Source organism: Euwallacea fornicatus, chromosome 13 (genome assembly GCF_040115645.1).
Source record: "Euwallacea fornicatus isolate EFF26 chromosome 13, ASM4011564v1, whole genome shotgun sequence".
Lineage (NCBI taxonomy): Eukaryota > Metazoa > Arthropoda > Insecta > Coleoptera > Curculionidae > Euwallacea > Euwallacea fornicatus.
Window position 1 is genome coordinate 3718872 of NC_089553.1, and position 25983 is coordinate 3744854.

A 25983-nucleotide genomic window follows, 5' to 3' on the forward strand; every position below is an offset into this window, starting at 1 on the left:
AGGCCTTGAAGGGAAAAAGATTTATATTTTATAAATATTTTGAAACACAAGAAAAAAATTTGGGCAACACCAATTAATCAAAACCCTCCTATTCTATTTTCTACGTCTTTTGCCTCAATTTCCTTGTCCTCGTAGAAATATTAGCAGTATCGATACTCTTTATAATTTTTTTCACGCATATATTTGCAAAGATTAAATCAACACTGTTCAGTCCTTGTATTTGTATTACTTTTAGTCGTCTATTTTAGCGTATTTAAACTAGAAATAAATAATGCGTTAAATTAGGGTTTATTTTGTTATTACGTCACCGCAAATTTTCCGCCTTATGGCCGCAGGCCAACACTGATTCTGAGGAAGGCATTGACTCGAATGTTAAAAACTTGGAAGACATAGATTTACCGGAAACTAACCGCGATTAAATGCAAAGAATAACTTTCGATTTCCGACCAATTTTAGTAATTCTAACTGGAAACTTGATGATATAAGATCGCGTCAACGCTGCTCTGTAACCATCGGTGGAAGTTGGATGGATCTGTTGACGACGACAATATGCAAATACATGAATGCAAGCAATTAAACCAAAAACAATCTAAATGTAAAACTAGCATATCTTTATTTATTAGATTTCTTCAATGATTGTTGAATCTCCTCTAAAGTTTTTCCTTTAGTCTCAGGCACCCATTTCAATGTCAGGAAGGTAGATACAAAGCATGACATGGCAAAGAACAAAAATGGGCAGTATAATCCGATCAAATCGGTTAACATATGGAATAGATAAGAGCTGACCATTATCGCTACCCCAAAAACTCCCAACAATATGCCTAAACCTTTCGATTTTACACTAGCAGAAAAAAGTTCTCCTAACATTAAAGTTGGAACAACACTTAATCCTATAGAATAGGTAACTACGTAGATCACCATTCCAGCCAATGGAATCCAATTGACACTTTGTAAATTGACTATTTCGAATTGTTCCAAAAAAAAATAGATGGACATACAAAGGAGGATCATCCCTGAAGTGAGCAACGACAGGAAATAAGATGATCTTCTTCCATATTTAGCTACTGCTACGCTGCAAACCAGATTGGCGATCCACACCAAGCCTGAAAAAATCATTGCAGAATATTGGGAACTCAAGTTGCCTCCAGCCTTTTGAAATATTGTCTGAGTATAAGTTGCAAATACGGATATTCCAGACAGTTGTTGTGAAGCTCTCAGGAAGATACCGGCTTTTAACGCTCGTCTATTGCTAGAAATCTTAATTAGATCAAGCCAAGTGGCACTTTCTGAGATTTGACGTTCTACGTCCGCTTTTGTGCGTTGAAATTCATTTTCAACATCTGGGAGCCGTTGAAACCACTGTATGCTGATTTTTGCCTCTTCTAATTTCCCATCTTTGATCAGCTGGTAGGGGGATTCTGGCAAAAGCATTAGCATCACCGCCATCACAATAGGGATCCCTACGCATATGTAGACGGTCTCTTGAACATTGAAAAAGCTTCCTAGAGCATTAAATATAGTTTGTGATGCTTAGTGAAGTTTTGCAATATTTACCTATAGTAGCTACAAAGAACTGCCCTCCATACGTAGCAAAAGTGGGGAGATTTCCGCAGTAATCTCTCACCACTGGAACAGTGATTTCCCCGACATATGGGGGAATAGCACCGAATACTATGGCATCTGCTGTGCCTGCAATGAACCTCGCTATGTAAAATTCCCATTTAGTTCTTGCAAAAAATACTATTATCCATACTATAGTTTGAGGCACTGCAAGAAAAATTATGGACTTTTTGCGGCCTAAGAATTCTGAAATTCTAAAGAAGATCACACTCATAAATATCATTCCTGCAATGATACCATTAGAGCTGAAAAAAATAACTGGGATAACAGTTTACCTAATGATTGGATAATTATGAAGAAAGATGTATCTTTCTCGGATATATTATACTTCTCTTTATCCTTAACGATCATTAGGGAAAACGGGGAACTCCATGAAAAGTGAACTCCTCCAGTGAAAGTCCCAAGAGAAACTATAATGATTTTACGTATATAGAAACAAGGCTTCCAGGGTTGAGACTTACCAACGAGAATAGTCAGAATTTGTGGAAAGTATTTGCCCTTATATTGCTTTTGGTCCTTAAACTCTGTGGCCATGACTAGAAGATATATAGAATCAAGATATCCTAAACAGGTTTCACATCCTAATAGTCCCGTAGTATGAGATTTTTTATGCTTTTATTTATTGCTGCTAAATATCCCAAATTTTAGTCAGTAAATTACTAACTATTTTCACCAAATACGAGGGAGAGTGAAATAAAAATCTTAAAATCGATATTGAACTTGATATATTGAAACAATGTCAGAAATAAGTGTATTATACAATGCTATTCCCCATTGCATTCACTATATGAATTTCCTCCATCATTTTGGAAGTGCTTGAATACACGAAGAAAAAATATTCCGGTGGGGTGCTCAGTTACTCGTGCACCGCCTGAATCACTTCATCGTTAGTTTGAAATAGTTTTCTACCTAAAGCCTCTTTAAGGTGACCATATACTTGATAATTACTAGGGGCGAGGTCAGGCCAATATGGAGGATGTAGTAGACATTCAAACTTCAAATCTTAGATGACTTGTCGATGTTATCCGAACAGTATGTGGTCGCGCATTATCATATTGCAAAGAACGAAATTACTCAGTGATCCTCGCCTTTTTGTCTTTGACAATAGGCTTGAGATGGATCCTCAGAAGTTCTGAGTATGTAGTAACCGTACCTCATTAAAACATGCGATCTTCTAAAACTATATATATAAATCTATGGCTCATGTTTAAAATTCTATCGATTTAGTTAAAAATAATGCTATATAAAATATAAATAACAATAATATTTCAACTGCTGAAACCGACTAAGTGACGACAACACGATTATGTTGATTAGGTCGGGAAGAATCAGATACGAAAGTCCTCTCGTTTTTGAATTTCTTGCTTCGTCCATATACTTGCTGATCATATGAACATGATTTTCCATACTTCAACTTCATTCTATGGTGAATATCAATGTGTTCCACCCCTTCACTTCGAAAAAAAAACGAATAACAAAACGCTGTTCCTCTCTAGTGAAATCGCCATTTTGTAAACAATTTCATTCGTCCCTACATCTTGATTCTTATTAGGCCTTCTACTTCCTAAATATAATATTTTTACCAATTTATAACATGTCCACGCGTAATTCATTTTGAGCACTTTTACAGTTTTAATTTGACTCTGCCTCGTATATACACTAAATTTTGTAGAATTACGCTTCAGTTTATCTCGTGTTATAAAATCATTGTGTTAAATATCATTGACTCAAATTATATCACGAAAAATCAACAGAAAGCTTTATGGGATTGCATTGAATAATATAATGAACACTATCGCTCATATGTAAAGCAACCTTTTAAATTCGATTTTTTTCTATAATAACAGAAATTTGATATAATTATTCCATTAATTATTAATTAAAACAAAAAATAAATCTATTGATGTTAAGGTTTATTGGTTAAATATTTTAAAACTGCAAATTAAAAAATATATATATTATCTTTTACAATTAAATATTTTATTTAGCACCTAATAGCATATCTCTTATTTTTAATTGTTTCTCAACATCTGTTGTTCATAGAATTTAATAATTTTTCAATATAATCCTCAGACGAGAAACAAAATAGCCCGAGAAAAGGATATAAACAAAATGTATTGAGAATATATTTGTAGTTTTACAATTTTTATTGATTCTAAAAAAATGATTTGTAATCGTACTTATTTTAAATGTTTAATTAATTGCTTTACATATGAGTGATAGTGTGTTTCCTTATGAGTTTGGCTGGGTTAGATTGGAGGTAGCACATGGAAAGGCACATTTAGAAGAACTATTTAAAATTGTAAAAAAGTAATAATATTGGATGTTATAATTATTACATTTTTTTACGACACACTTTGTTCATAAGGGACTATTGGTTTATTTTTAATGAGTTTTAGCATATGTGACCTGAAATACAAAAAAATCAAACAATGTGTGCAACAACATTAAAGCAATTTTGTAGAAAATTTAGTTTATTATTTGAATTTCGATGTCGAAGAAGACGATTGATTTAAATTGCCTCGAGGTATTCATTATTCGTTAGACCTTAAAAGAAACATTTTTGAAGGCTATAAATCCTGCAAATCGCAAAAGTGAATAGCAGAAGCTGTTGCTGTAGGAAAAGACTTTGTTTCAAAAACGATTAAAAATCATTAATTTCGAGGGTGTGGAGAGAGAGAAAACTGTGAAATAATATACATAGTATTCCATTTAGAAAAACAAAAGTTTGAACTGCTACATTCAAATACGACACCCTGTAGCTAGGGGCGGGGGGAAAGCAAAATAAAACATATCACCCTGTAGATGGGACAACTGCATTAAATAAATACTTCAAGTTCTTCATCACAAGACGTAGTCAAATTTGTTTGTGGTTTGAAATTACAATACTTCGAACGTGAGCCAAAAGCATTAAACACTTGTTTGGGGAGATAATTAGTTTAAAATTGTTTATTTTAAGATTTATTTTAATTGTTATTTTTTATTATGGAGTCTTTAACCCACATTGGAATATGAAAATGCAAACAGAATTTAATTAAATTCGGTAAAAACAAATTGACACGTGGTTCATCGTTGCGTCGTCACATGGGAGCGATGCTTTTTGTCAAGAAGGCTTTGCAAACAAAACAATAACACTCCAGTTGTTAGAGCTACTGGTGTCTGCGTGTTTAATCCCGTTGCGTTTGCAAGAAAAGATCAAAATTTGAATGGAAAATTTGAAAAATGTTGTGCGAAATTCAAGGTTAATTAAATAGGAAAGTGACGAGCGTTCGTACGAAATTGTGCCGAGTTGAAAACAGGTAAAAATTGCATTTTTACAAGTCAATTTTATTTGACAACTTCGTGAACATCACCTCGTGTACGTTTGGGTTTCCGAAGTCGCACGATCCCAGAGCGTCATACTTGGATAGAGTTCAAATTGAATTGTAGTAAAAGTTTCGATTATTCAGGAAAAAAGTTCTAACAGCTAATTTACGCTATCGAAACTTGGAATGACGATATCTCGGAAACGCCAGGAGCAATTACAAGGAATGAGTGTTCGACTTGATGCGTTGTGTAATGCATCCCAAGCCTCTTTACTCCTTTTATTTTCATTAAGACGATACAGGGTCACATAATAGCTATTCATTTCCACTACTATAATTTGGAAAGTCCATATCTCGAGCAATGCTGGGGGCGATTGCTTTAAAATATACCTCGTATTGTACATCTTGATGCGTCCTATAAAACTACGCAAACCGCTTGTTTCCTTTTTAGCAGCCCTAAGTCGACTTCTGTGACAGTTTCCGTACAAGATCTGGATACCAACGTGTCTATAAGTGGCCATGCCTCGTCTTGCAGCAGTTCCCAATTTCTCATATTAAATCCAAGGAATTACATATAAAAATCTCTATTTAAGGACGTATTATTGAAAAAGTTAAGTTTCAACTTAAATTAAATTCAAATTAAGTATTGCTTTGTACGTTTGTTGCAAGTGGGTAAATACCAATTCTTTATCTACTTATACAGTGCCATTTAAGAATTGAATGAAATCACTCATCGCCGTTTCAAACTATACTTCTATCACGATATTGTTCTCAGAAGAGACTCGGCTTTCCGAAGGGATCTATGTTACGCTCATGCAAATAATAATTTTTTGGTAATAATCCCATCATGACTAGATTTCCAAGCTTTTATTCTCATATAAAGTAAATATGGGCTTGAATAGGAGAAATTGATGCTCTGCGGGGATCATAGTACGCGTATTATTTTTTCGCCTAAATGCTAAAACCGCGTTTATTAGTCAGCTGAAAATCGCCATACAAGAAGTACGACATAATAAAAACACTTCTCGCGATCAAATTGTAAACACTTACACCCCAAAATTCCCTTCACCATTTTGTTATGATTTAATTTAGTTATCAAATATACTAGTACGGTTAAATAGGTAGGTAATCTTTGAAGATTTACCGTTCATTCACATTTAGCTAAAGGATTTTTTTACGACAAATGCTGCCTGTTAAAGGTGATTGAGAGCAATTTGCAAATCAATGCTATAATCAGCCTGCAAGCTAGAGCAGGTTCATTTTTAAATACTTAAAGTTAGAACCCATTATGGAAACTTCTAATTAGTGAAACGCAGTTTTCTTATTAATATTTTTTATCCATTTGGCAAAGTTCAACATATCTGCTTGCTAGAGCAAGAATCCCAAATTTTTTCTGATATCCTCTACAACCTCGACAAGCACAATCCTGTCACAATTTTGTGCGGTCGTTGAATAACTACAAAAACATGATTTAAGGATTCACCATTCATCATCATATAGTTAAATATATACGTTTTCTAAGGTAAATGATGCCTGGTTGAGGTGTAGTTGAAGTACCTATTGAATAGGGTGTATTGTAGAAGTACAATGTTATTGAGGGTAGTGGTTGGTTGGTTTGCATGTGATAGTTTTCTACGAAATTTTAATTTTAATTCGTTGTTTATTCTTAAAAGAAAGTAGATTTTTTCATATTTTCACTCCAGCCAATAGTAGAGGCCCTTCCTCCCAGCGGTTCGTAGATGTCGACTGTAGGAAGGGCTTCACTACATTGCGCATAAAATTGTGAAAAAAAAATGAAAATTAAAAGTGAATCTAATTCACCTCGTAGTCAGTGGGCACTATCTCTAAAAACATCTCTATAGTTCCCCAACCCTTAATTTTAATTAAAAATCCCCTATTTCCTAATTTCAACTTCATTGCCTATATCCCATTGACATTGACAGTCTTCAGTATTAGTAACTGTCAAAGCAGAAACCAAAATAATTAAATCTGGGATAATTTTTTAATATTCAAAAATAAGAATTTAAATCATGTATAATCATGTTTAATAGCAAATTAGTTAATTATATGGAGTTTTTCCAATAAAAAGGGAATAATGAAGTGAATGAAGAGGACGACTTAATAGTTACCTAACAGAACATGGCACAATCCTTCACCCAAGAAATATTTGAGCTAAAACCCCTTATAAAATCAATAGAAATAAAGTTCTGTACGCAAAACAGAAATGGTGTAAAACAAATCACTGCATTAATAACTGAGTGAGTAGCATCTGTGATTCTATGTGATTTTCAAAGAACACACTGCTGCCTTTTGCTGCGAGCTTTCGTTGAAAATAATATAAATACACACATGCACATGGGGTTTTTCTGAGGTTTTTTCAGTAAAATTGTATAAATTTGAGAATGTTACAATGGTTTGAGAAACATTCTAATTTCAAATTTATCTCAGAGTTTCCTGGTCTTGTTAATGAGGGGTTTCCAAATGAAAATCATTTTTGATGTATTTCGTAGATAATGTTTCATTAGTAGTAGAGAATAAAAAAACACAATATAATAATAGAAAAAACGAAAAAAAAAGTAGAGTGGTTGTAATGCAATGTTCTGTAAATCATTTTGGAGAATTAATAGTGTACATTTTGCAGAACTTGTCATTAAAGTCTAGAAAACCAAAAATGTTTCATTAAGTTTCCATTGAACAATTTATATAATGGGGATTTAATCCAATCAAAGGATCTCATATGATACTAAAATGATTTTTCCGTAATTATGTAAATCCAAAGCAAAATCTTGTCATTTTTATCACAAACTCTATCTCATATCTCTGTAGTTAAAGAATAAATTGAATTTATTCTTCTCTCTGAATATATATTTCTCTTAATTTCTACTCTGAATCATATTGCAAAAAATTTAAGAACATAATTATTATAAACCCCAGTTCACTCAAATCTTTTCTTTACAGAGAGAATGAAATAATTTTGTACTACTTTTATGGAGAATTGCCTGCTGTAATTAAGAGAATTCCATGGATTTCAGACAGTGGCAAAAATATTCAGGCTGCTTGTTTTGATCCATCTGCCACATGGCTCTTAGTTGTTTGTAAGTAATTTTACTGATTCAACAGATGTAGAAAAAATTGCGGGATCCAAAAAGGTTAAGTAGGTATAAAATGGAATGTATCCTTTAAGGTCTCGACAGTTCCTTATACATTATCCCAGCACTATACATTGTGGACAAAAAACAAAAAATTGACTGTAAGTGGTCATTAAATGATATAACTTCATTTCCAAAAGCATCTTCAACTCCAAATGCATTGCCCACATGTTGTGTTTGGTGGCAAACCCTGGAATGCAACCAAAATGCTTTAATAGGCTTTGATTCAGGTAAAATATTGTTAGTGAGTTTAACTGATGGCCGGGTATTGGGAGGCTGTGATGTTCCTGAAGCCATAAATAAATTGCATATTTGTCTGGACAGTGTAAAAGAGAGTGTGTCATTGCTTGTAAGTTGGAAACTTCAATAATTTGAATGTTGTTCTGGCTTAATCACAACTTTCAGATTAATGGGGAAACTGAACGCCAATGGAGATTAGTTGTAGAGCAGCATGCCAATGGCTATACTTGGCCTGCAGAGAATGTAAGCACAAATGCTGAGGAACCAGTGAAGTCCAGATTTTACACTCTGACACAAATTGGGGTTGACAAATTAGTGTCTCTAAAGTAACCACTTTAATTACATGTATGTAAGGTTTTTAAAGTAATTCATGCATTCTAGACAAAAATTAGTTGTTCGAAAAGATAACCAAAATGAAACAACTACTAGTGATTCCTCTTTTTCTGAGTTAGCCATATCTGCCACAAATGGATCAGATTCGGATACCTCTTCATGCCAATCAACTATATCTTGTGATTTTAATCAGTTTTATGCCCACTCTTCTAACCAATCAGAAACAAATTCAATTAAATCCAACGAAGATTCGCAAACATACTTAGAACCACAGCTAATGCCCCAATTTGTGGATACCTTTTTTACACCACAAGCTTGCAGAAATCGAAACTTTTTTTCTGCTTTGTATCGCCCTACAGGATTGTTAACTGTATGTTACTGATGTCTTCTTTGTTACTCTTGTAACTAATAAACAAATTTCAGATTCATGCAGCCGATTTTGAAACCGCTCCAGTGTTTGTCTACAGAATATTACCAAGGACCCATTCCTTAGTCTTAACCGATAATTTAATTTTTACTTTAAATCGAGATATTAACGTGATTTCAGTCATAAGTTGTCAATTATCTGAATCGAGATTAGAAGGAGAAACAGTACGTTTCTTTTCAAAAGCATTTAATGGTTATTATGATTTTCATTTTGTAGGAATTTAATGAAGATTCTTTGGTGGCCCAATTCATGATCGATAATGAAGAGATTATTGACTTTTTTAAGGTGGTTGATATGTCTGTTGATATAGCCCCGCACAAAACAAATATTAATGTGAAATTGTTAAATCTTAAGAAAAGTGATACGTCGTTTTTAAGACCAACCATAGACACTTGCGTGATAGTCACCACTAAAACTGTTTATAAAATTTTTGTGAGGTATTACTGAACATTTTTAGAACGATTTTTATTCTAAAGGTGGTGCTTATTGTAGACATCACCCAGTTCAAAGGTTTATAGACTACATAACTGAAGAAAATGATCTTGAAAAGGCTGAGAAACTCTCCAGTGTATTTAATTTAAATTTGCAGCAGTTGCTGGAGCATTGTGGGGACCTAATGATATCTCGCGGATCGTTCCATTCCGGTAATTCATTTATTTCCTGCATTCGTTATATTCATTTCGTTCGTTTTAGGGATAATTCTGTATAAACAAGCGAAAGTCCATCTGCTTAAACGGGTTTTAAAATTAACAGTATCGGCCGATTGTAAAACTCTCCTGAAATTTGTGCATTTGTGTCTAAGCGCTAGCAGAATAGACATGAATTTGACTACTCGAATACATATTGGTAACGTCGCTGTAATGGCTTATGTAGAACTGTTGCTTCGAAGTTGCAGTAGTGAGCAAGTTAGAGCTAATAACACCAAAGATTTTATGTAAGTTGTTTATTTTGATTTTTCTGCGAAGTATATACAATTTTTGTATTAAGAAATGGAACTAAAAGAGTATTTTACATAAAATTAATTTAAATAATAGGGATCCCCAAAACCCAGTTAAAATTTTGCCACTATGCTCTTCTTTTATCAATCAAAACTTACGATAAAAATTATAGGGAACATTTTTAGGAATTTCTTGGTACACGAATCTCACTTCGACCCTATATTGGCTGTGAATATGACTTGCCAAGCGGGTCATTGGAATATCGTAAATCTCTTATCAAAGTCCAGAGGATTGCAGCCAGAAACGGTTGTCGCTTTTAGCAAAATACTCCAGAACGATTTTTTTCCGAAATCATCTAATATAGACTTTCTGTATGCTCTATCTGAGCCTACGTTAACTCAAAGTTTGTTGATATTACCTCACAGTTCACAGGTACAGATCTCATAAGAACTTATTTTTATATTTTTACTGCTGAATTTTAGATAATTTTTCAATATATTCGTGATAATGTGAATTCATTCCCAATTGAAATTCTTAAAAGACTCACCCTCCAATTGGATCCTAGTCAACCATGTGCAATACCATTTTTGAGGGCCATGTATCAGAGTAACAAAGGTAGCTCTGCAACGGACACCAACGTTGATTCGATGGATTTTGAAACCGTAGATGGTTGTAGTGTGGTGATGAAAGATTTGGTTGAGACATTCCTTTATGTGATATTAAGCTTAACTGGGAGAATTTCTAGAATAAGGTTAGTTGGTTATTATTTTTATATATAATTATAGATGCATTTACCTCACTTTGTGTTCAGTTTTGATTTAGATTTACTGCAGATTAATATAGCAGATTTACGGGAAGATGATAATAATATTATAAATAGATTACCGGACTTAAAGTTGTTGAGTTGTGGATATGAGCATGCAGCGGTCATTAGGAACAGTTGCGTGTATACTATGGGAGTTGCCACGTCAGGGTGTTTAGGTATGGGTTGGAAACTTTCGATAAGAAGTTTTTTCAACTTAAAATTCACATAGGAACTGGCCCTATGTTAACAAATACCAGCGGCCCTCGATTAGTAAACACTCTTCATGATCTCAAAGCGAGGCCCCTTTCTGTAAGCTGTGGTAGGAAGCATACCTTGTGTGCAACGGATTGTGGTGTAAGCGTACATCATATTCACTATAATTAAGTCTTGAGTTGCAATAATACAGGTCTTCGCGTGGGGATCAAATAGTCACGGACAGCTAGGCCTGGGTCCCCATTTACAAGAAACTCCATATCCTCAGTTGATTACTAGCATTGCGTATTTGAAAATCGTAGATATTTGTGCCGGTACACGCCCATGAGTTGAATAGCTTGGCACCAGACTAATATAACTTTTCCAGGTCAGTACCATAATTTGGCACTGACATGTTCTGGAAAAGTGTACAGTTGGGGTTGGGGCATCCACGGCCAACTGGGGCATGGTTGCACAGACAATGAATATTATCCCAGAGAACTAAAGTTTAATTGTTTGGTAAAGCAAGTGGCTGCAGGTGAGTGTCCACTTTTTCTGTGTTTTCTACTAAGGTGTGTTATCATTGACTATTAGACCTAACATTTACTTGAAACGTGTTCTATGTGTCTAGAACCTGCCATATTTTTTATTAATATGTCAATTGGTAGCAGGGTAAGACAAATTTTTCATTTTTTAGCCACATTAAGTCTAGTTTGCTCTAGTCCAGCGGTTTTGCAATTGCAGGACGTGCTTTAAAAACAATTTAGATAACATGCGCTCATTATGAGACACACACACACTCTCTAAGTTCGGTTCTATGTTTTCAAAATGATGAATCTTTAAGTGACTGTATTTCTCCAATGTCATAAGACTCTAGTTTTACATCTGCAACTGAGAGTTCCAAAAAAATTAGGAATAAAATTGTATTTTACACGCGATCCTACTAAAACTCCCTTATGCTACATGCTATATAGGAGACTCAGTATAATGTCTTAATTGCAGGACATGCTCACAGTCTTATCTTGACTTGTGATGGGAAAATATACGGTTTTGGCTCGAATATCTTCGCCCAGCTCGAAAACAACTGCACCATCGAACCGAAAAGGTGTACGCGTCCGACATGGATCGTAATTTTACCCGACATTTACGTTCCTGTGGAAAAGATTACCTCCTCATATTTCCATAATGTAATTGCATCGAAGTTAATCTGATCTCACAAATTTAAAATATGTTTGCGTAGATGGCGATTACTGCGGATCAGAAAGTGTTTATGTGGGGTGCTAGTCCGGAGGAAGTAAGATGTTTCCAGCAGAAATTTAGCCCAAAGGGAAATAACGGCGTGGTAAATTCGCTGACTGAGTCGTGGAGATCTAGTGTTCAGATGTATCATTCCCAGACTAGGAGGCCTATAAGGCAAATATCTGTCGGTAAAAATATCTCTTTCTTATGTTACAATCGAGGAACATTTTTTTTTAGATATTCCATATTACTTGAATAAAATACACCGCACTCAAAAAATGTTACCTTTTTTTAGAACTTATATAACTTTGATGATATAGGTTACCGACATTGTGCCATTCTGGACCAAGGTCGAATTTTATGGGGAAAAAACAAGGAGGAAGAATTATGTCAGCCCAATCTCCGGGATCCTTATGAAGGTGTAATGAGCCATAGATTTTCCCATGTGTCTTGCGGCTTGGACTATACAATGGCCATTGATCAAAACGGTCAAGTTTTGGCATGGGGAACGCCCGCTATGATTGAGGTAAGTATATAGAAACACCAAGAAAATGTACAAAAATTTATTTTTAATAAATAAGTTTTTCTGGAAATTAAAAAAATACAGTGCAGAAAAGTCTGGTAAATACCTGAAAACGAAAACATTCGAAAATGTAAACACCCATAGTTTCATGATGCGAATAGAACTTCTATGTTTAGATATTAAGAGCACAAAAAAATATAATGTGGCCTGATCAGAAAAGGTAGATGCCAAAACTATAAGTTGGAACTGTATATAGCAATCTAAATCGATGCGTTATTACCTTTTTGCTAAATTCTTCGTTTTGAGGTTCTAGATTTCATTTCCCCACTGTATCCAATTTTTTTTCAGACAATCTTAGGCGTTTCGATGGATATCATCAGGAAAAAACAAGATGAACGAGCAATCATATTCAAAGGCACAAGACGTTCCTTCAGAACGTCTCACGCTCACCCAATTTCAAACAATTTACCCATCGAAATTTCGGTGCTCCCTTCGATGGCGTTTAGCTTCAATCAAGTTTCACACAAGACTTTACTAAACAACAACTATATCCCATATGAAATTTTGCTTTTAGATAACAAAAATCCCATCACTTTTTTCAGAGAGCAGACAATAACCGGGCGTTTGGACTTTAGTCACATTTACAACGTCCCTGCTTTGAAATTCACCCAAAAATCCGTGCATTACTCCTTTCAAAGCTTCATAGAGTTATACGACGTTGAAGACATTCTGAAGAAAAGCATAGATTACCGTAATTATCAAGCTGCAAGTAAAGTGGCATTACTACACGGACACTATGTTGACAGTCTTGGGTTCACTATCGAAGCATTTAAACTTCATATAAACGAAACTGGCATAGAGTTACAATCGCTGTTTACTTGTAAAGACGCATACGATGTCAAGGAGAAGGAGCAAGGTATAGAGATAATAGTGAAGAGTATTAGGAATGAGTTAGACAAAGAAAAAACGAGTAGTTGCACAAGTCCTGCACGTGTTTTAAGCTCAAGTTCATCCTTGGATAGTTTAAAGCACTTCGGGGAGGAGGGTGGGCAGGAAAGTCCCTGTGAAGCAGATTCACGTCATGGCCTAAGTAAAAGTGATTCATCGCAAACTGTAACCCAAGATCTTAAGTTGTCCGAAAATTACAAAGGTTTGGTGCTAGAGAAGAGTGTAATTCAGCAGGAACTGCAAATAAAAAACAAACAGGCTAAAGAGATTTTAGATTTGGCTTCGCGTATCGTTGAGTTTTATATAGAAAAAATTTACATTTCCGAAAATCACATTTTGATGCAAAATATCCTGTTAAAGTGTATCGAATTTTGGCTTTCGCACAACCTGCCTATTGTAGTCCTGGAGAATATTTTGGTGAAGAACTTGGACAAATACTTTTATCCGTTGTCAATTCTGTTATTTTGCAAGAATTTCGATGAGGCGGACGTGATTTTAACCAAAGAAGAGGAGGTGGTGCAGATCACCTCGTCGCGGTTTTTAAAAGAATTTTCTACCAAATTTTGTTTACATTTATGTTCAAAAGTTTTAGAGAATGCTAACAAGTCCTAGGCAGCTAACAAGTGCTAACAAATAGCATTTTTGACTTATACCAGGTGTTGCTGAAAGGTGATGGTTACTCAAACATTTTTTATTTTATTTTTGAAACATATATGTATATGAAATTAAAATTTTTTCGTAACAATTTCTAATTAAAATGTTAACATACTATATTAACAAAAATAATTAATTTCTGTTTTAAAAATAGTGGAAAAATTTGGTCAGAAGCACTTTTCGAAAACACCTGGTATTGTGGTTTAGAAAATGACGATGATTTTTTTGTACGAGGGCATGTCTTCAAAGTAAGGCACTTTGAAGACTCACCCATGTGTGCAGGCAACACAATGTAGTTTCTATTAATAAATTTACAGGGTTTTTGTTTACTTGTTTGATTATTTTAATATCAGTAAACGGTGATATTTCTTCGATTTTAGTTCATATTGTTATTTATTTGTGAATTTTGGTTTTAATTATCCCATATTTAGGTTAGACAATTGTTATTTTTGTCTCTTGCCATGTTTATAACACGAATAATCGGCATTTTTAGAACAAATTTGTAGTTTAGCGTATTTTTTACTTGTGTAGAATTGAAGTTTAGAGGCTTTTTAACAGTTTAATGAACTTTTGATTATATTGTTAAACAAGTTTGTATGAACTGGTGTAATTTATAAAAAGAGTACCGGTTTTCAACAAATAATATGAAAGAGATTTTACCACATTTTCGATACATGAAGTGCTCCTTCGTAACTCATTATTCCTTTATTCATAAGAATATTAAAGGGGGTAATTATTTACAGACTAAATTTGCAACTCGGCAACATTTCAATAAAAACATGTAGTAAATTAATCAAGCATGTTATTTTTGTCAAAATATTTTAAGGCAGACGCAATGACTGAATCTGTGTTTGCCCAAACTGTACACAATGTATCTAAGTACATTATATCCATTTATTAAGTTTTTTATTTCTGCACAATTAATTTGACAAAAAAGTGCATTTTCAAGACAGCTTGCATTCTTTTAAAAGTAATATTAATGTTTAATGATTTGAGATGATGTTTAGAGGAACATTATTTTAAGTCGATTCAATTTTATAGCAAAATATTGATACGCAGTATACCCAAGATAAAAAAATGTCCTTCCTTAAACTTTATATTCTTCCTATGTAATTTTACTAGTATGACACCTATTTATTTATGATCCAATTAATAAAAATTTTCTTACCAGTAGAATGGTTTAAACACAAATGTAATGAGGTGGAGACAGAGGCATCAATGGAACACAATTTTTAACACATGGGGCGACTCAAAATAGTCCCATAGGATTCACATTTTTTATTTTAAAGAGAATACCATGTACATTATGGTACTTTAGATTTCTTACAAATTTTGTGAGGTAGTAATTTCGATTTTCAACCGTTTTAGAAATTTTGATGTTTCAAATAGATTTATGTTATTCATTATTTGTAAACCATCTTACATTGTCATAATCACAAATTTTAACTCCCATTATAAAACAAAAAGAAAACGGGTAAAGATATAAAAGTTTTTTTGTAAACTCCTATTTTGTCAAATTAACAAGAGAAATGATGAACAATCTTGACAACCATCTAAAAAGTATCTAAAGAATGATAAAAGGTTTTAAACTTATCTCTCAAATAGCAATAGATAAAATCTGGGCATATTTACTAATGATTTTCTAAATTTCTGTAAAAGTTGGTTTGTTTCTATTGTTTTTCTTATGGCCAAAACATTCTAAAATAAGCTGGATTTTCATTTTAGAATGAATGGTACAAAAAATATACTATTAGAATATACAAAAAACTTTATATAAATGACGAGTATCATAAACAATAAACCTAGTCAAACTAAACAAATTTTCAATTACTAAACCAAGTAGTTTTTAGTATTGAAAAAAACACATTCACACATCCTCCAAAGATGGTATTTTAACCTCATCCAGACAGTCTTGAAACTGAAATTTATTAATATTCTCTTGGTAAAAGCTGTCAGTATGCTGAGCAAACTGCTGTTCTGGAATTTCTTCAAAATCAAAGCTCATATCCAAATAATTAACAGGAGGTGGAGTACTAGTCCTAACCCAATTGCTGAGAATTGTGTAAACAGTTTCCTGGTCCAAGCATTGGGAGTGTGGCAAAAAGTCTTCAAATGGAGTATCAAACTGTAACATTAAGCATTTGTAATATCAAATATGGAATATTTTTATATTGATAATACATGTTTGAAGGAAAAAATTTCTTCAAGATTGATTTCCAAACTTTCAGTTGGACGTGAATGGATTGCTTTTTGAACACTCACATCCTCTTTAAGAGGAAAATTAAATTGCTGCTTTTTCTGAACAGTATTTGTTGGTGGATTACAATTCACTTTTCTATCCACAAAAGGCATACGTGTGGTTTGGAGAAAGTTGTTGGTTGGTTTGCGTTGGGCAGTCCTTTCCAAATCTGCAAACATATAAAATTTAAATAAGTATTAACTTTTGATTAAATTAATATTTCATATTTTAGCATTTAAATGTAGATGTCTTACTGGAAACAGTATACTCACTTTCAAGATTGAAAACTCCTGTAGTTGGGGAAACAAAGTGTGTCATCTTGAAAGTTTGAACGTATTTTTCCTTTGCAGTAAACACAGGTAAATGTAGAGGAATTATAGAGGAAAATAAGCATGGGATCTCCCAAGAGATTAATATATCTAAGACTAAAATTTATATAGGTGGAACTGAGTTTTTTTTCTCTTCAGTTTTGTTACTAAGAAAAGTTATTTTCAATTTGTATCTTTTGCTTTTGATCAACGTTTCTACTACGATAAGGGTAGATCTAAAAGTTCTTTTTCTGTTTACAATGTAAATGAGTTATTCTTTTGGCGGGCCGTAAATGTGACATAGCACCATTTTAACCGTTAATGTAGCTGGTGCTAGTTTGATGTTAAGCACTACACCTGTTAACGTTCACTAAATATCCCAAATCGCATTTATTTAAAAATAAATTAAATCCGTTTTCGGTTTTGGTATTAGTTTGCTTCCAGCTACCAATGGTTTCGAACAAGAAATAAATTACCAGTATAAAACCAAAATAAACAGTCTGAATTCCAGAGATTGACAGATGATTCAATATTATATTAATTGAAGTGTGTATTCATTGTAGTGGTGCGTACCGCATTCATGCGTGTATTCATGGTTGCGGTTATGGTTTTTCAGAAGATCTAAACAGAATTTTCCAATTTCGTCATTTTTGACTCTCATATTGTTTTCGAATTGAGAAAGTGGGCACTAATTTCGGTTGCCCTCTTAGAAAAAAAGCAACACGGGAGAAAAAAATCAAGCGGATTGCGATTTTTCTAAGACAAAATTATCTAGAAACTAAAGACCCGAAAATGTAAGCATTGCTCATTTTTACAAATTGCTTTCTTGAAAGGTTGTGTTTTCTTTCATATATTGGAATGTTCTTGACTATATCTAGAATATTCCTATATTGAACAAAGATTTCGTAAGAATAAAAACAATAGAAAATTTGTGAATTTTTGGAAGATCCCCTGTAATTTTCAGCCGATTCAAAAGGTGGACTTGTTTTTAGAGACCTTTGGTAGATATAATCTACTCACCCTCGTATGAAATAAAAAATGAATATCGTTGAATTGTCAATATCAATATTGTCATTTGTTGCAATGCGAGAATGTGTCAGTTGCCAGTTTCAATTGTCAGTGTGAGTTGTGTTTTGCATTTACTTGGAAGAATACGGAATTTTTAGGTTGCAATACACAAATTTCCAAAATTTCACAGAAATAACGAAAAAGCAAGTTTTATGCTGTCGGCACATACATCTACACTTTTTTAGTTTACATATTTACTTAAACAGGGATATGACTAGTTCGATTAATTGCAGATTTGCGATTTTTGCCATTTTTACCGTAAGTTTTCATGTTCACCTCTAAACAGCCGAATATCCTATTTCCGAAATTTTGTCATCATTAGAATTTCAAAATTAAACTTAAAATGTTCATTAATCCATTAACAAACATTACTAATTTTTTTTGTTTGAGAGGAAACACGTATTACCCTAATTTCACAAAATACATCCTTTGTGTGCATATTAGATCTGAAAAAGTTGCATTTTCCTTCCTTTTTGTGTTGTTTTTTAAATTTAAGTTAAATATTATTTGCAGATAACATGTATGTTTTACAAACCAATCAACTGCGAAGCTGTTCAGTTAACTCAGCAAAACTTTGATAATATTCTAGGTGTGTATTCCATTGCCTTGTAAAGCTGATAAACACAAATATTTCCATATTTACCATAATTTTCATTGCATTTTTTAGCCTCAAATGAATTAGTATTTATAAATTTCTACGCCGATTGGTGTAGGTATAGTAACATGCTGATGCCTATTTTTGATGAGTCAGCTGTGGCTGTAGCCAAAGAATTTCCTGAAGTAGGAAAAGTTGTTATGGGTAAAGTCGATTGTGATAAGGAAGGTTCTATTGCAACTAGGTATGTAGGAAGAATTATTTTCCTGTTAATGTGATGTAAAATCTCCCAGGTTTCACATCACAAAATACCCAACGCTGAAAGTCATCAGAAATGGACAACCAGCAAAAAAGGAGTACCGCGGGCAGAGGTCTGTGGAGGCTTTCACTAATTTCATTAAGAAACAGTTAGAAGATCCTGTTAATGAGTTTAAGCAGATTAGTGAATTAGGCAAGCTAGAGTCAGACAAAAGGATAATTATTGGTAAATACTTAGTAACTTAGTAAGTTATTTAAAATTTTGTTATTATTTGAATTCGTTTTTGTTGATAAAGTAGAATTTGTCCTTGTTGCATCATTGCTAATGGATATAGACTGGGTATTATAGCATACATACATGTTATGCCTATAACGTTCTTATAATATTACCCATCACATTCATATTATTCTAAGTGATCTAAAAAAGAACTGATGTGTTTAACTGATTATAGTGTTCCACTAAGAGTCTTGCCTAGTAAGGGAACTGCTTAGATATGGAGAGATTACCTCATTTTGATTTAGATATTACCTTAGGGATTGGTCAAAATGAATTTTCCCACAACCCTGTACTTTCCAGTCTATGATGCTCATACTCAAGTTTAAGTAGGTAAATTGATTTGGATATTTAAGGTAGTTTAATGGCTATATCTCTAAAGTGCTTCTAATCCAAGGGCATCTTGTAGCTTGAGAAAGAGGTATTTCATATTTATAGGTAAGCACTCATGAGAAAAATAGGTAGGTACTTGAAACTCTAATTTTCAAGAGTTTAAAACTCTAGAAAATTCATTTTGTGTATTTTCATGATAAATTAGTTATTTCTGTTAGTTAATCTTATACTTGTTTTTTGAATTAAAAGGTTATTACCCAGGTTATTGTAATGTCATATTAAACTTAACAATTTAGTTAAAATTACCATATAAATTTTAAGCAATTGTTAATATGTCTAATCACAGTAAAAAAATGGTTAGGCTTATTTTTCACAGGCGACCTCGCATTAAGCAACAAGTATTTACAAATTCTATGTATTTCAAACCTTTCTCACCCTGTACTAAATTAGCATGTTTATTGCTTGATTGGTCACCATTATACTACTAATTAGGGCATGCCTTCAATCATTCTCAATATATGATACCATGAAACTTGCATCTTATCTATTAAGAACTTGTATTTTAATGTACTATTGGGATTCTGGTACCACGTCTTTTTACAGGTTACTTCGATAGGAAAGACCAACCAGAATACAGTATATTCAGAAGGGTTGCTACCAATTTAAAAGATGATTGCCAGTTTCATGTAGGATTTGATGAAGCGTCTCGTCAAATGCACCCTCCAGGGAGTCCTATTATCGTCTTCAGACCTGATAAGGATAGGTCTACTGACACGGATGAAACCTATCCGGGTAGTCTTGCCAATTTCGACGAGTTGCATGTTTGGGCTCAAGTAAAGAGTTCTTCTGTTTGCTTTAGAGTTATTTATATTTCTGATCTTATTAGGATAAATGTGTACCCCTAATTAGGGAAATTACTTTTGAGAATGCAGAGGAATTAACAGAGGAAGGACTGCCGTTTTTGATATTGTTTCATAGTGCAGATGACAAGGAAAACATTAAGAAGTTCCACGATATTGTTAAAAACGAGCTCTTGTCAGAAAAACGTGAGTGAAGCATAAAAAGTTTTTCAAAATCTGAGCGTTTTTTAAAATTTTATAGAGTCAATCAATTTTTTAACCGCCGACGGCCACAAATTCGCCCATCCATTGCATCATTTGGGAAAAAGTGAACAAGACTTACCGCTAATTGCCATTGATAGCTTTAGGCATATGTATCTCTTCCCGAAATTTGAGGACATGGAAATTCCCGGAAAACTTAAGCAGTATCTGCAAGACCTCTACTCAGGTAAAGTCGCGTTTTGTCAGAGAGGTTAATGGAGTAACTTCCCGTTTCAGGTAAGCTACATAGAGAGTTCCATCATGGGCCTGATTCCGACAGTGATACGGAGAAACAAGATAGACCGACAAATCCACCGGAAAGCACATTCAAAAAGTTAGCTCCGTCAAAAAATAGGTATACGCTATTAAGAGATGAGTTGTAAAAACTTAATTTTTCGAAATAAAACAAGATAAACACGTATCTTTTGGGGGTGTTTTTTGTATTTATTAGAAGCACCCAAAAAAGAAACAAAATGGAAACAAGGGAGAAGGGCAACACATTTTTATAATTTTTACAGTGCTGATATTATTGATTTTTATTAAGCCCGTCACCACATTTATTCAAAAGTTTTGTTAGTGCAAATTGTAAATTCCTGTCATTTCGTGTATTTCATTATTTTTAATGTGAAAAATGTGATGTTTTTTATATACTTCATTGAGTTCAGTTGTATATATTTATATTTTCAATTTGGCATTAAAACGAAGTTGTTCATAGTTTCTACTGGTTGTTTTTATTTACCGAGAAGAACCTAAATAGTGTACTGTTCCACGAATGACGTTTTCCAGAACTGAGAGGGAAGTATATTGAACGGGATGAAGTTTAGTACATGCGTATGACCATCTATTGTGTGTCTGACGATGCCCCTAGTAGCGAAACCTAGGTAACCTATCCAGTGAAAAGATATTTTAGACTTATGAGTTTGAACTTAATTTTGGCTCACGTCTCAGCAGAAAATGACCGATAAACAACCGTTTTGTATGCATCAAAAATAATTTCGTTTTTCGATAAAAACTTTGAATTGGCAGTTTTGAGGTGACTTGGAAACAATGTGAAAAATTACCCTTCGTTTGTTTTTGTAGACTTATTTTCGTCTTCACGAAACTTTGATATTCTAAAGATTTTTTTGGGTAAATCACAGCAGGGAATAATTATCTATAGCGAAGCCAAAATAATGGGTGTTTTTATAAAAGACTCAGCTGATACCTACGTGTGGTTTCTTCCAGCACGTGAGGATGATTTGCGTAGGTGTTCGGACATGTACAACCTGGTGTGTGCATAAAGGCTTTGTATGTCTAATGAAGCCAAATAGCAGAAACGTGTTTCGATGATAAGTCAAACAGCATCTTTCTAGTTGTACTTGAAGGTTCAATTAATTTCGCGAACGTGTTATAAATTTTAATTTTTTAAATATAGATTCATCCTCACGAAACCTACCGTGTTCCTGACAGTAGCAATTTCATGAAATAAGGCACTGGGGAATAATAGGTAATTCAATATCTGCACGTACGTATTAATAGATGAGTCAACTCTGAATGATTTAGGGGCATTGAGCTCTTATGAAATAACCCGAACCGTAGTAGTTATTTTGTCTTTATTTTCATTTAATAAATAAAAGAAACATACAATAAAGACATACAGTAAATTCTAAAAGAAAGTGGACAGTGAAACTGAAACGTAGTTAAGGTAAACTGTTTTAGAGATTTTTCTACAAAACTATGGGAGATATTGAGATTACTCTTCATTTTATTTTATTTTCAACAAAATTTCTATAGTTATACAGTTGTACGAATACTACAATGGAATGTTCCAGTATATACTCATTATGTGATTGTAACATCGGTCACTTTGAGAAAAGATTTTACATTATATAAAAATAAATGGTTCAGCAGATGTTGAGATTTAATTGTTGACACCGAAAATGTAGGGAAATAACGCTTTAGAAACGAAGACTTTTAACATTCTAACGATGTATACAATTTGGCACCAAGAGAAAACAGTATGGTACAGTCGAAAATTCATAATTTTTTGATTGTTATGCCCAACTTTAATTCCTTTTCTCAGTTTTTTAGTTCTATTACGTCAACAACCAACAGAAAATTCCATCTGTATGGCAATAATTGACTGGATCACACATAAATACAGTAATTTAAATTAAAACTGTGCAACCTGATTCAAAAGTACTTTGACAAACTTTAGGGGTTGATTTGTGTATTATTTTAAGGTGGGAGATGCCGCACAACGATATTGGAGATTATAAGTTTGTTTAAAAAAATCCCAAGCTATTAATTACTGTGGAACCGAAACTTAAGCGAATTCCGTAGACGTCAATAGTTTTAGAACGTCGATAGACATAGAGTGACCTGAACTGCGTGTGGCCACGTTATAAATTAATAGAAAATTTAGTGATCTGTATTAGAACGTGTATCGCTGAATTGCATTAATTGCACAAATTTATTTGCCTCATAAGGTGTTACACGAAAAACCAACACTTTCTTTCGCCCTGTATATTAGTTCAGGCTTCTTTACTTCCCTTCAGTTCACTCCAGCTGTTGGGCAAATTAATAAAAAAAGGCTGTTTGAATTTTTGAGAAAGAATGCAACTTGACAATAATAATAGAGAGTTATTTGTTTTTTGATTTGAAAGTCACTTCTCGTAGTATTTGAAGAGGAACTGGAAGTCAGTCGACATTTTCCTTTGCCCCGAAATTTCTAAATAAGAAAATTTCCTACACGGTGCGCGACAAGGAACATCATAAAAATTCTGACTGAGTCTGTTCAGAGATATTGGAAAAAACTGAAATCTACGAATTTAGTTTTTTATATAATTTTCAATTTTTTTCTCCGATTATTTGTCGAGGTAATTCAAAATAACCGAGCCCTCATCATTGCAACTTTCTCTTTGCTGCAACGTGGCGATGCCATTTTCCAAATCCACCTTTGTCGCTTTTCTATGGACACCATTTTAGATTTTTACATTTTCGAATCCAGATTTTTTCTGATTACGATTATAAAGACGATCGTGAGAGACGCCCGAAGGAGTTACATGTCTTCTTAAATTCTGCATTGATCTTAAAACGCCCCTTCTTGTTATTTCGGTCCTTAAGTTGTATCGATCTTCTGTCGTAGCTCAATGAAGTCGGTGCGTACCGATTTGTAATTTTGAGTTTTTTCACAGTTCTTCAAAAATCACAATCTACTGGGGAAAAATCTTGTGAACGTGCCGGCCAGCGTGTGGCTCTATAGTCTGAAATGACTCCATCGGGAACGTTTCAGCAAATAATTATTGGCTCTCTTAGCGTTTTGTGGTGGAGCATCATGTTGGAACCAAACAACGTTACCTTTCTGGATACTGCTGTTGATATGGTTCAAGTTCTCAGTAACCCAGTTAGTGAGATCCTCACGGTCGAGCTCTAAAAATAGGTCAGGTTATCCACTCTATATATCAATTGGGTTTTTGCGTTTGACGAAAACAAAGGACGCATCTTTAAAATTTAAGCACTCAAAATCTTCGTGACGATACTGCCAAGAACGTTGTTTCTTCGGGCTTTCGATTCTGAAAGAAAGCTTACAGTACTCCCCAAAGTTTGCCAAAGTACATACTTTTACATCATCATTATTTAGCAGTACTTGAAGGGAAGCGAAAACTACAACCAAATTCTGATCACAATAGAGGCACTACCTTGTAGAGATCACATGATATGCTTGACACGTAGGTAAGTAACTACTAAATTATTTACAGGCTTGAGATTAAATTCTCTAGGGGATAGTACCTACGTATATAAGGAGATATGCTATAGGTGAAAATATTTACAGGTTGTTTAAAAAAATAATTACAGTTAGTATGTCACTAATAGCACGAGAAAACACTAAGTATTTAGTCGATATGATCATTAAAGTAAGTGTTTACGCCAAAAATATTCTCTGCCCTAATTAAAGTTCTGGTGTTGAGAAGAAGCTCAATGTTTCAATTTTCAACCATTTCATTGTCTTCATGTCCCGTAAATTTATTTCCAATTTTTAATATTTTCCCAGAATTTCCATCTATTTAACTATCTATACTCCTCCTATATTTAGTCAACCCCTGATTCCTACCCAAACTTTCGAAAATCTGCGCTCTCCTGCCATTACTCAGTGGCTGGTTCCACAAAAACGGAGTATGCTCGTACTCGCCCTCACTATCCTCATCCACAACTATATTAAAATCGCCCCCACTTTTTATACTAGTAACACATTTCTCATTAAACCTATCATTTCGACATGTATAGTCCGGATTGCTGTGGCTCTTCTTCAGATTCATTCTATTTAAGATCTTTTCCGAGTCCAGCCCTAAGATTTCCAGGATGACCTTTGGGTTTTCCTGCACGTAGTGTCGTAGAAGCTCTTCTCCATTGGTCTGAGTTTCCTTGTCTTCTAGTACGGCCGAAGAAACGATTTTCGAACCCGGATTCCCATCCCAGCAAAACATTTCAGGAGGGTGAGAATTGCTTCGAGCTAACACGCCTGAAGAATGGTGAATATCGGTGATGTTCGGGTTTGAATGGGCCGAGTAATGAACCGTGTTGTGCCCCGATGGTGGAGTGGCCATCTCCTGAAGGGCTTGGATTGCATTACGTACCTGAAAAAGTGGATTGGAAAATGCTGACAAAATCATTAGCATAATGCCAGTTTTTACCCATAACTTAAAAGATGTACAAGTTGAAAATACAGATAATTGCTTGCCCGGACAAATTAGCATATCCTGTATAGAGCAGCGCTTTTTAGTCTTTTTATTGATGATCAAGTTAGATTGCTCAAATCCTATTAAGCATCGCTGTATAGACGAAGTATATGGACATTTTTGGCAAAATTTATAAAAAATAGAAATTTTATGAAATGCCAAAATGGGTCAAGAAGTAGAAACTTCTTAACAGTTTTCATCAATTTTCTAATGCTTATCATGAGGTAAACTTACCTCTATGCTTAAGGCTGTGACATCCTGGTGTAAAGACGTGATCTGGCTATCCAGACGTTCCACGCTCTCCTTATTACTAGTATCACATTCGTTCTTAGGAGCGAGCTCCTCGTACGAGTTGTACTTTGGGTGGGGCATAATGACGCTTCGTTGCCTTTCCACCCGTTCACGCAACATAGCCAGGTGATTGGTGGCCACACCACCCAGCCGAGCTCTTCGAGTAGGGCTTTCGTGCGTTTCTTGCAATCTATAAAATTTTAAATACGGAGTGTTTCAGAGTTAACCGCACATACGCTGTCAGGGTTTAACGTATATCACCATGATTCAAATTCACCCACACATCGTAGGTAAAACGTCGTGGTCCGCATATATGGCCTGCTAGAGGGCCAGACTTTAATCCATTGGATTATTGATTCTTGCTGGATTTGAAATACGAAATTTATAAACGAGAGATAAAGACAAGGGAGGATCTTCTTCAAAGAA

At 34.1% G+C, this 25983-nt stretch overlaps 5 protein-coding genes across 7 annotated transcripts in view; 2 read left to right on the forward strand and 3 right to left on the reverse strand.

Annotated features, from left to right (window-relative positions):
• Positions 1–588: 588 nt before the first annotated feature.
• LOC136342782 (facilitated trehalose transporter Tret1-like) lies at positions 589–2210 on the reverse strand. Of its 2 annotated transcripts, none has more exons than XM_066288926.1 (4): positions 2082–2210; positions 1896–2030; positions 1555–1767; positions 589–1502 (listed from the first exon to the last, which is right to left on the reverse strand). In XM_066288926.1, exons 1-4 carry the CDS (start codon positions 2152–2154, stop codon positions 613–615), a joined length of 1311 nt encoding a protein of 436 aa, XP_066145023.1. In that variant the 5' UTR covers positions 2155–2210; the 3' UTR covers positions 589–612. The 2 variants fall into 2 exon arrangements, with proteins under 2 accessions (XP_066145023.1, XP_066145022.1); XM_066288925.1 differs by having other exon boundaries at positions 1555–1845.
• Positions 2211–6875: 4665 nt separating this feature from the next.
• ca (claret) lies at positions 6876–15270 on the forward strand. The gene is made up of 19 exons (XM_066288903.1): positions 6876–7183; positions 7884–8020; positions 8110–8423; positions 8480–8640; positions 8696–9017; positions 9071–9238; positions 9291–9511; positions 9567–9718; positions 9768–10008; positions 10198–10444; positions 10495–10763; positions 10824–10993; positions 11047–11171; positions 11224–11344; positions 11398–11547; positions 12012–12196; positions 12250–12436; positions 12569–12774; positions 13120–15270. The coding sequence occupies exons 1-19, from the start codon at positions 7065–7067 to the stop codon at positions 14329–14331; spliced, it is 4707 nt and encodes a 1568-aa protein (XP_066145000.1). The 5' UTR covers positions 6876–7064; the 3' UTR covers positions 14332–15270.
• Positions 15271–15636: 366 nt separating this feature from the next.
• LOC136342793 (uncharacterized) lies at positions 15637–17428 on the reverse strand. The gene is made up of 3 exons (XM_066288944.1): positions 16885–17428; positions 16555–16781; positions 15637–16498 (listed from the first exon to the last, which is right to left on the reverse strand). The coding sequence occupies exons 1-3, from the start codon at positions 16928–16930 to the stop codon at positions 16241–16243; spliced, it is 531 nt and encodes a 176-aa protein (XP_066145041.1). The 5' UTR covers positions 16931–17428; the 3' UTR covers positions 15637–16240.
• Positions 17429–18022: 594 nt separating this feature from the next.
• On the forward strand, positions 18023–21262 carry ERp44 (Endoplasmic reticulum protein 44). Its single transcript, XM_066289260.1, has 8 exons — positions 18023–18246; positions 18502–18577; positions 18656–18827; positions 18877–19067; positions 20052–20281; positions 20335–20494; positions 20550–20735; positions 20786–21262. The coding sequence occupies exons 1-8, from the start codon at positions 18199–18201 to the stop codon at positions 20929–20931; spliced, it is 1209 nt and encodes a 402-aa protein (XP_066145357.1). The 5' UTR covers positions 18023–18198; the 3' UTR covers positions 20932–21262.
• A 926-nt stretch (positions 21263–22188) lies between these two features.
• The window catches only part of Elk (Eag-like K[+] channel), a 122051-nt gene continuing 118256 nt past the window's right edge, over positions 22189–25983 (reverse strand). For both annotated transcript variants that reach the window (XM_066288905.1, XM_066288904.1), the window contains exons 15-16: positions 25501–25747; positions 22189–25164 (exon numbers count right to left, since the gene is read on the reverse strand). In XM_066288905.1, the coding sequence (XP_066145002.1) occupies positions 24595–25164; positions 25501–25747 (817 nt within the window). In that variant the 3' untranslated portion in view covers positions 22189–24594. The remainder of the gene's footprint in view (positions 25165–25500; positions 25748–25983) is intronic.

Coding starts and splice junctions, on each gene's coding strand:
- ca (XM_066288903.1), top strand. CDS start 7,065: ATGGCACAATCCTTCACCCAAGAAATATTTGAGCTAAAACCCCTTATA. Junction 8,021..8,109: donor CACATGGCTCTTAGTTGTTT/GTAAGTAATTTT, acceptor GTATCCTTTAAG/GTCTCGACAGTTCCTTATAC. Junction 11,548..12,011: donor GGTAAAGCAAGTGGCTGCAG/GTGAGTGTCCAC, acceptor TCTTAATTGCAG/GACATGCTCACAGTCTTATC.
- ERp44 (XM_066289260.1), top strand. CDS start 18,199: ATGACTAGTTCGATTAATTGCAGATTTGCGATTTTTGCCATTTTTACC. Junction 19,068..20,051: donor AGACAAAAGGATAATTATTG/GTAAATACTTAG, acceptor GTCTTTTTACAG/GTTACTTCGATAGGAAAGAC. Junction 20,736..20,785: donor TCTGCAAGACCTCTACTCAG/GTAAAGTCGCGT, acceptor TTCCCGTTTCAG/GTAAGCTACATAGAGAGTTC.
- LOC136342782 (XM_066288925.1), bottom strand. CDS start 2,154: ATGGCCACAGAGTTTAAGGACCAAAAGCAATATAAGGGCAAATACTTT. Junction 1,846..1,895: donor CATAATTATCCAATCATTAG/GTAAACTGTTAT, acceptor GTATCATTGCAG/GAATGATATTTATGAGTGTG. Junction 1,503..1,554: donor GTTCTTTGTAGCTACTATAG/GTAAATATTGCA, acceptor TTAATGCTCTAG/GAAGCTTTTTCAATGTTCAA.
- LOC136342793 (XM_066288944.1), bottom strand. CDS start 16,930: ATGACACACTTTGTTTCCCCAACTACAGGAGTTTTCAATCTTGAAA. Junction 16,782..16,884: donor AGGAGTTTTCAATCTTGAAA/GTGAGTATACTG, acceptor ATATGTTTGCAG/ATTTGGAAAGGACTGCCCAA. Junction 16,499..16,554: donor AAATTTTTTCCTTCAAACAT/GTATTATCAATA, acceptor TTAATGTTACAG/TTTGATACTCCATTTGAAGA.